Source organism: Elaeis guineensis, chromosome 10 (genome assembly GCF_000442705.2).
Source record: "Elaeis guineensis isolate ETL-2024a chromosome 10, EG11, whole genome shotgun sequence".
NCBI classification, from domain to species: domain Eukaryota; kingdom Viridiplantae; phylum Streptophyta; class Magnoliopsida; order Arecales; family Arecaceae; genus Elaeis; species Elaeis guineensis.
In genome coordinates, this window is record NC_026002.2 from 42,424,633 (window position 1) to 42,434,688 (window position 10,056).

General features: G+C 44.1%; 1 protein-coding gene and 1 non-coding gene across 2 annotated transcripts; both read left to right on the forward strand.

Moving 5' to 3' along the window:
• The first annotated feature begins 561 nt into the window (after positions 1-561).
• Positions 562-667, forward strand: LOC114914594 (small nucleolar RNA R71). Its single transcript, XR_003802076.1, has one exon. It is a non-coding gene; the product is annotated as a small nucleolar RNA R71 (small nucleolar RNA).
• A 5,161-nt stretch (positions 668-5,828) lies between these two features.
• On the forward strand, positions 5,829-8,495 carry LOC105052246 (exocyst complex component EXO70B1). Its single transcript, XM_010932999.4, has one exon. It carries the CDS (start codon positions 6,274-6,276, stop codon positions 8,164-8,166), a length of 1,893 nt encoding a protein of 630 aa, XP_010931301.1. The 5' UTR covers positions 5,829-6,273; the 3' UTR covers positions 8,167-8,495.
• The last annotated feature ends 1,561 nt before the right edge of the window (positions 8,496-10,056 follow it).

Consider the following 10,056-nt stretch of genomic DNA (forward strand, 5'->3'; position numbering starts at 1 on the left):
TGTCAGGTCCTGATAATTAGATCTAGGTACAGCAGGACCAACCACTGGCTGTGGTCTCCAAAAAAAATTTGGATGGTTTCTCCAGCCGGGGTTATAATTATTTGAATATGGATCATTTCTTGATCTATGAGCTTGTTGTATTTGAGCTTGCTGGACCTGCTCATGTACAAACTCAGAAAATTGAGGTACGGCTGGGCATTCACTAACAAAATTAATCGGGTTTGCACACAATATACAAACATCTTGGACTGGATTAGGAGGAATCGAGGAGTATTCAATATTCAGGAGACGATCTAATTTCTGAGATAATTCATCTACCTTACTGTGGATATCCACGATATTTCCAATCTAATAGATTCTACTTCTTTTCTGTTGAAGCAGGGCTGCTCTCTAGAGGTGACAGACATATGATGCAGGGAGTTCTCACTAAGTATTTCAAAAAGCTACCAAGCCTCATCCTCACTCTTGAGCATGAATATCCCACCACACGATGCATCGATCATTTGTCGGTGTTTCTCTGATAGACCATCATAGAAATACTGCATAAATTGCCATTTGGGGACAGCATGGTAGGGGCATTTACGAATGAGGTCCCTTAACCATTTCCATATCTCATGAAAAAGTTCACCATCCAATTGAAAAAAACTAGTAATAGCTTTTCTAATTTGATTTATTTTTTCAATTGAAAAATATTTCTTAAGAAATTCTCTATGAAGATGGTCCCAAGTTGAAATGGTTATAGAATCTAGGGAGTTTAACCAATGCTTGACTTTATCCTTAAGTGAGAAAGGGAACAGTTTCAACCTAAGGGCATCATTGAAGAAGTTTTAGATTTTTACTATAGAGCATATCTCAAAAAATTCGTCTAAGTATTTGTATAGATCCTTGTTCGACAGACTATAGAATGATGGTAGTATTTAAATAATGCTAGACTTGATTTTATATTGTGCCACCTCCACAAGAGGAGGTTGGATACATGGCGAGTAGTGTAAGATAAGGGGGTAATACCCTCTTCCATCTATCTTTCTTCCTTGGAGTTCTTAGATCAAGTCTTCCAACTATCCTACCGCTGTCTGCACAGAAGAAGACGAAGAATTCAAGGCACATCCACTATCAGATGCAGAGAGAAGATCATCTTGATTTCATCATTTTTGTATCGAACTTCTATTTCTTTTTTATTGTATGCTTCTTTATTTAGTCAATGAAAAATATTTTTATTGCAATCTCTTTGTTTCTTTCTTAATTTTTTGTAATCTATTATTTTTTTTATTTGTATTTTTGAAATAATCGGTTTAAAGTCCTTATGGATACGATCCCGACTCACCCTATCTACATAGTAGTGAGTAGGGTTAATTTTGGTGTACTACGATATGTATCAAATTTTGATAAAATAACATCAATTATTACAATATTTAGTGCCTCTAGTGACTTAAATTAAGTGTTCATCACTGCATAAGCGTGGCGAACTATTGCAGGTCTACCATGACCACGGGGTGGGAAGCACTAGGCTCCGTATATTGATTTGGGTGCTCTTCGCACCTTGAAAGCATCTGACAGTGCTTATAGATGTATCATGGGCTCTTGTTCTTGCCATGGTTCTCTTTTTTTAGGGGGATATCTTTCCTTCTATTTGGCGTGCCAATCTGCTGCAACTAAACTCTGGAGAGTTATATGGTTGGATATCGAGTAAGTTGCGCTTCACTATCTGGAGAGATTGTACCTATAAAAAGTCCTCTTATCAGAATTTATTTGGTGGGAGATCCTCGGATGCTTAAATTTTTCGGAGTTCAAGAAATAGTAGAACCATAGAAGTGAGAGCATAATAAGCCCAAAAAAATTTTACCTTGGTCCCCCTCTTACCTCCCTTTATATAGAGATGGGATGTGCTATTGCTTTGTAACTTCTGTCCCTTAGAGTGCAGGAACGTGAGAATTATCGAATTCATTATGAATTTAATGGATAGTTAATCGGCCCATAATCTCTCAGTCATGACCCGTTAATGCTCCCATCGTGTGTTGTAACCATTCTAATGACCCCTAACCTTTCAGATCATGGGTTACGATTCCATAGCAAATACTTGGTTGACATTCGATTTAGGCGATCGGTTCGATACCAACATAGTTATCGGTCAATGAGCAATCATGCTGCCCGACTAGTTTTTGAGTATTGTTGATATTCATCCAAATAGATTTGGTGATGTAGGTGATTGTCGGTTCTCAATCGAGTAAAAAAGTCAGGTACCATCGAGGTTATAATTCCAAATAAATGCCCCAACAAGTAGCATGATAATAATGTTTCATTCTAATTTTACAAAGAAAAGGAAAAGTACTCCCCAACAAGAGAGGGAGAAAGAGAGAGAGAGCATGTTAAAAGGATTCAGTTGAAATTCATGAAATATACTTTACTGATTATTTTAAAATTAGCAATTACTAGATGAAAATTATGTGGCCAAGTATTGAGATGTTAAAAGGAAAATAGGATAAAAAGAGATATCCACAAGCCACCTACAGCAAGAGGACGAATACAATTAATGGAGTTACTTCAGCAGAAAATTTTGACATAAATAGTTCTGATTTTTAAAAAAAATCAATACCGTGCCTCTGGAAACAACCAAATGATCAGAAAAAATAAGAATATTTCACATCAAAATGATTTAAAGAAGAAGTAGATCCCATCTCATGACAGAAAACTACCGCGCGCATTGCCGCATGGAGGATAAAAGCCTACGAGATAAGCAGATTGAAGCACTGCTAAGATTTTGAAGTTGCGGACCAAAAAAAAAATTAACACGGTGGAAGCATGTTCATTAGGAGGTAATATATGTTCAGAATCTAAATATCCACATACTACAATGTCAAATTCCAGCACCCCTACATATGTTTCTCCTTACTTCAAGGATAAACAAAGAAAAACAGGTAAATGCAAGTCAATCTAAAACATATGAAATGCCCATAATTAATTATGGACAGCCAAGATGACACACCTCACCTACAGTATTTTTTGATATTTTTATGAGAACACCATCCTGTCAAGATCTTTCCTCTTGAAGCTCAAGCAATTCTTTAAAAAGTTCCTTTGGCGATCTCACAGTAGTGGGGGTGGGGTGCATCTCCTAGTCTAAGATGTGATCTGTCAGCCGATCAACGAAAGGAGACTCGGTATACAGTCCTTGCTGGTTAGACGAAAAGTCTTGATTGCCTAACATACCGTGAGACTTTTAATTAAGTCGGATGGTTTGTGGAGCTTGATGATGTGAGCTAGATACGGACAGATGTCCTCAGAAGGTGTTGCTCAGGTTAGGAGGGGGAGCTCCTTCTTGTAGAGAGAGATGTGTTCCTGCTTCCCGAATGTATTGACCCACATTAGTTTAGTCGTGGGGGACGGTCAGACAATTGATATGATCCGAGACTAGTGGGTAGCCGACATTCTACTTTTTTGATGGCCGATCTTCATCAGTGCTGAGGTGGATGATACCCTTATCGTCATAGATATATTTCAGACGGTGGGATGAGCTGGGACGAGTAGCTGGTGACTCGATTCTTTAGTGGATAACTGGTCGAGAGGATTATAACCTAGGTGATACCATCTGCTGAGGATCCGAATGTTAGGGTCTGGTGATCATCTTGCATCCCAGGGTGGTAACTAGGGACCTGTTTGACTTATACAAGGAGGAGACGGTCAAACGGATGGAGGGTGCTTGGATCTGGACACTTGGTACTCATCAAGGGTGTGCCTTTTCATCTGGAAGGTAGCATGGGGTCGGCTCCCTATTGGAGCTCTATTGCCATCTCGGGGGATGAATGTCTCACCCATGTGTCCATGTTGCGGGCTTGAGGATAAGTCGATGGATCACATTCTATTCCGATGCACTTGGGCGGTCCGGATGTGGCAGCTTGCTAGGCTTCTTCCCATGGTCACTCTTGGCAAGTCGTTTGGCCATGTCTTCCTGGAAGCCATGCGTCGGAGTACTTAGGTTCAGTCTACATGGCAAGAGGACATCAGGGCAGCTTATGTCGCTTACTAGATCTGATTGGCTCAGAATATCGATCTATTTGAGGCTAAGTGGATGTCGGCAAGATTTATGTTTGAGAGGGCCTCTTCACAGGTTCTAGATATTCTAGAGCCTTCATTGCCCAGGCCGATCTTAAGGAGTCAAGATATCCGAGACACCCCTCCTCCCCCACTCTTGTAGTGCCCCATAGGGTGTTTATTTCTTGGGAGCCGCCACCTCTAACCTTCCTGAAGGTCAACTTCAATGGTAGTGTGACTGGTGGACATAATGGTGTTGGCTTCGTTATTAGGGGGCCGGATTCCAGATTCATTATGGCGAGCGGTAGCCGTTTGTTTGATACCAGTGTCCCAACGCCTGAGCTTCGAGCCACTTGAGAGGGCATATCCTATGCTACATGCGGCTCTATGCCGATCGGTTGGTGGTGGAAGGGGAGTCAGCCAAGGTAATTGGTTGGATTCGAAGGCGAGGGGGGAGCATAGTATCCAACCCTCTCCTTCATGACATCTGGCACAAGCTAGTAGGATGCATCTTTATCGAGGTTAGATATGTATATTGGAAGGTAAATAGTGCTATCGATTGGGAGGTGAGCTATATTACCGACCACTCTGGAGCAGAAACATGGTCCGATGCTTTTTTTTTGTCAATGTCTTTTCATGATATTTTTTTTTCTGATTTTTTGGATTGTATTCATATTCGTATTGTATGAATAAACCATCTTACCCAAAAAAAATTTATGAGGATTATCCATCGACCTTTTTTTAAATCTAAGTCCAAACATTAACAAAAATATGATAAATAAGCTATTGTGGAGATAACTCATTCATTTCAAAATAGCAAGTGTCCGTAGCCAATAATGAGAACTTATCGAAACAAATTGTTGCTTAAAAATATAAGGGTTTGTTTGGATGATTGATCTAAAAATTTCATTGAATTTACGGATTAGACTAATACAACCAACCAGATAATAGAAATACATGCCAATGATTTTTTAAAATGACTAAAATTTATCATTTCACATAGAGAACTAATAAGATGATTATTTGAACGAATTATAAAACAAATAAGATGATCATAAGTGGTCTTAGTTTAACATATATTTCCAATTTGATCTGTCCAAATAGACTTACAATTCTACAAAGAAGGCCCAGCCCTCGCCATGTCGGCCAAGATATATCCAAACGTCCAGTTTACTCTTGCCAAAGAGATGGGAAAAAGATACACTGATGTCGAGAGGCGTCTGAGGTACGGAAGTAAGGTTGTTTAGCCGTTATGAAAACCATAGCCTCGAACCACTTGGTCTACCATTATGCGGTCAAAAGACAACATACGACCTGCCTGTGGGTCTAAGATGACCCAGGACCTGGGTTCGAGGACAGGAGAGAGGTTGAAAAGGTTTGAAGGATAGCAGAGAATAAAATATACCAACAATTATAATACACGAATGCTGAGCAGTCAGACATCCGCTGGCTGATCCGTCAATCACGAAGTCTCCCTTCCCATCAAATCCTGACCGTCTTTCCCCTCCACCCTATCGTGCACGCGCGCCACGCGCCCCTTCTGTCCTCCTTTTCTCAGGAGCCATCAAGCGGCTGGCCACGGGTTGTTAATATATTGGTCCCGTTCCAATCCCAACCGTCCATCTCAATGACCCTGATTCCTGTTATTTTCTCGGCCCCCGATTTTTTTCTCAGGAAAATCCCCGGAAAAGAGAGCGAAGCAAGAAGCACGCCTGGCGTGGGACCCTACCACCGCACCCCTGGCGGTAACCTACTCCGCCAACAAACCATAAATCTCAAATCCTGCTCTAGTGGCACCCGTCCATCGAACAATATGCGACCAATCCGACGGTTCGAGCCTAGTGTAGAGGGCAGCGCATTCTAGACTAAACCTAAGACGAGGAGTAGCGTAATACCGAGTGGGTAAAACTCTACCAGAATATTACAAGAATGCCATTCTTATGAGCCGGCTCCACTGCCTTTCGTTTCCGCCATCTCCTGTTCCTTCCTCTCATTCTCCCTCTCCTCTTTATTACCTTAGCGTCTCTCCTCTGCCAAATACCTGTACTCCTCAGAAAGACCCGTACTTTTCTCTCTCCACGCACTCTGTTCCAAGCCATCCAAGCCCTTATCCTAACCCTAAACCTAGCTCCAAAAAGCTTAATCCTCGCTCGCTCGCTCGCGATGGCGGAGGATGACGACAAGTGACGCCGGAGCGGCAGTGGTGGAAGTGGGAAGGGAGGGACGGGGAGGTTTCGGACTGGAATGGCCGCGGAGAACGGGGAGGAGAAGCTGCTCGCCGCCGTCCGCCACATCGCCAAGACGCTGGGTCGGACGGAGACCATGGCTGACGACATCCTCCAGATCTTCTCCACCTTCGACGGTCGCTTATCCCGCGAGAAGCTCTCCGAGAAACAGCTCGTTGACGGAAGCCTTGCCAGCAGCGGCGTCGCCGACGGGGACGACCGCCTGTCGGTCTCGTCTATCGACCGGACGCTCCGGTCTCTGGACCGCCAGATCTCCCTGTTCGCGGCCTCGAAACGCCTGATCTGGTCTGACTCCGCCGACGCATCGGCGTTTCTCGAGGCTGTCGACCAACTTTTGGCCACGATCCATGACCTCGATACGCCGGCTCCCGGGAACAAGCCACTGCTCGACCGGGCGGACCATCTCCTCCAGCAGTGCATGCTCCGGCTTGAAGACGAGTTCCGCTCGCTGATCGATCGGTCCGACGGTGGATTGCCGTTGGAGCCGGCGGCGAGAGGGTGGTCGCCGTTCGATTCCGAGGGGAAGGACAGCGATGGCGAAGACGGCCCAGTCCCGATGGCCCACCCAGTGACGGACTACGACCTCGTCATTGACGCCCTCCCTCCGGGCACCGTCTCCGACCTCCACGAGATCGCACGGCGGATGGCCACCGCCGGCTTCGGCCGGGAGTGCGCCGAGGTCTACGCCCTCGCCCGCCGGGACTTCGTCGAGGAGAGCGTCGCCCGCCTCGGGTTCCGTCCCCGGACATCCGAGGAGGTTCAGGGCGCACCATGGGGTGTCCTTGAGGACGAGATTGCCCGCTGGATCAAAGCCCTCAACATGGTCTTCCGCATCCTCATCCCAAGCGAGCGCCGCCTTTGTGACCGGATCTTCGCCGGCCTTCCCCCATTCGCGGACCTCGCCTTTGCCGCGGTCTCCCGCGCTCCAGCGATCCAGCTCCTCTCCTTCGCCAACGTCGTTGCGATCGGTAGCCGGGCACCGGACCGCCTCTTCCGCGTGGTAGACATGTACGAGGCCGTCCGGGACCTCATCCCGGACCTCGACCCTATCTTCTCCAACCAGTACTCCACCTTCCTCCGGAAGGAGGCCGCCACCGTCTCTAAGTCCCTGGCGGCGGCGATCCGGGGTATCTTCGTGGAGTTGGAGAATCTAATCCGGCGAGATCCGGCTTGCGCCGCTGTGCCCGGCGGCGGCCTCCACCCGATCACCCGCTACGTGATGAACTACCTCCGGGCGGCGTGCTCCTTCCGGCGAACAGTGGAGGAGGCCATGGAGGACGACGCCGGGACCCCCGTCCCGCCCGATCCGGACCGTCCGTCCTCCTCCATGGCGGTTCAGATCGCGTGGATCATGGACGTCCTCCAGGGGAATCTCGAGGAGAAGTCCAAGATCTATCGCGAACCGTCGCTGAGTTGCATCTTTCTGATGAACAACGGGCGGTACATCATCCAGAAGGTGCGGGACAGCGAGCTAGGTGTGCCCCTTGGGGAGGAGTGGATCAGACGGCAGATGGCGAGGGTCCGGCGATGGGGAAGCGACTACCAAAGGGCCACGTGGAGCAGGGTGATCGCGGTACTGCGGACGGACGGCGCTTCCGGGTCCGGGTCGGTGGCGGCGAAGGCGATGCGGGAGCGGCTTCGGATTTTTAATGCGTACTTCGGCGAGATACATCGGGCGCAGACCGGGTGGGTGGTGGCGGACGAGCAGCTGAGGGCGGAGATAAGGATATCGGTGTCGGAGCTGGTGCTGCCAGCGTATCGGAATTTCTTGGGGCGGTACCGGAACTTGGTGGAGGCGGGGAAGCACCCTGAGAAGTACGTCAAGTATAGCGTGGAGGATGTGGATGCGGGGATTGGGGAGTTGTTCGTGGGGACGGGGAAGAGATCATAGCGGAATTAGGTAAATTACAGGGGTTAGGTTTTTTTTTTTTTTTTTTTGGTAAAATAGGGGTTAGGGTCTTTTAAGGATGTAATTTTGTGTAAAATGGCTGTTGATGTTTGTTGTTAGTTTGAGCTGGAGCGATTGATTGTAGTTGCTGTGTGTATATTAGGGATGGAATGCCTCAAGTAGGGATAGCAAAATCTGATCCGATCTATCAAGCCGATTCACGTTGGATTCATCTTAAGTAGGTTTGGCTTTGACTTAAATGTCAGATTATAAATGGATTGATCTGTTTAACTCATTTATTGAATAGATTGGATTGAGATTTAAATTTATCAGTCTGTTCTGTTTAATTTATTTATGATTTTTATTTAAAATTATTTTGATTGTGACCTTATAGGTCCTTAGTAACTGTCAATTCAGGATGAGTGGTCTACATTGTGTCTCAACTTCAAAGATTTTGTAATTTTTCATTAATATTATTTTGATCAAAGTTTTGCTGAATCGAAATACAATGATGCATCATCTTCAATTTTATCTGAAGCGGTCAATCACATATTGATTCGTATTTAGATTTCACAAGTACTTAATTGCATTCAGATTTTTTCGTCACTGAATTAAAAATTCGGATAGTTCGACATTAAAGTACAGTGAGTTGTTTGCAAGTCATCGAGACAGCCTCAGATCAGAGGGATATTTATATTCATATTCCATCAAAGCAATTTTTGACAGCAGAGCGTTTCGGAGATGGTCACTTTCAGTGAAATGTACTTCTATATATCATCCGTATGTCATATCCATATTACATGTGTTGGTTAAGAGGACAACAATTAATATGGCACACAATGATCTACACTCGATACAGTTATTATTTTTGTAATAATTATATCATTTGATTGCGAGTAGAATTTAAGAATCACACGATAAATCTTCTTTTATCGTTTTAGAAGTAGCTCTAAAGACTTCATCATAACATATAAGTTCTATTTAGAAAGATGTATTCCTTATGAAGAACCTGTCAGATAATATTTATCAATTTATAATTTATATATATGTATGGAGCACAGTCATCTATAATCTAGATGATTGATTTTAGGATATTTTTCAACACTATTGTAAGAAGTGGGGGCACTAAAAGAGAAACTGTCCTCACTACATTATCTTTTTTGATCCGAACAAATCGAATAAGAAGAAGAAGCAAACTATTGTCGGGCAAGGTATTTATACGATAACTCCTTACAATTTCTCTATGTGTGATTCTATTATCTGGGTATTAGATATCGAAAGTCCTATTAACATATGCAATTAATTGCAGGATCTGCAAGTCGGTAAGAAATTTGAAGAAGATAAGAGATTTCTTAATGTTAAAGACAGAAGATCAATTATAGTTTTAGCTATAAAGATTATCAAATTTGTATTCAAATCTAATGTGGTTGTTCTCAGTGAATGTCACCTCTGTCTTAATTTTTTATTGAATATTATTTTTATAGGCTTTTTGGCCAAAAATAGTTACGAAATATCAATAAAAAAAAATTTATAATATCATTTTGAATGGTATTACTATTATAAATAGATAATTGAACAATGAGATTTACATATTATCATAGTCTGTTAATGTAGTATATGTTGGAGCACGATCCTGGCTACTCCCACGGATTTTGGGTGCAGCAGAACCAGCAACGAATAAATCTGGAGACTTCTGGACTCGATTGAAGGCTCTTGACGAAATCAGCCTGGTTGCTATCTTCTTTGTCAGCCTTTCATTTCAGATGAAGAACGCCTCTAAGATCACCTCTAAAAAATTCAAGATCTGGTACCCAACCAGATCAGGCCTGGATCGAGGTCTTTCAATTCGTAGATCTCGAATCGGGGCGTTCTAGATAGAGAAGAAGGTAGATA

Coding starts and splice junctions, on each gene's coding strand:
- LOC105052246 (XM_010932999.4), top strand. CDS start 6,274: ATGGCCGCGGAGAACGGGGAGGAGAAGCTGCTCGCCGCCGTCCGCCAC.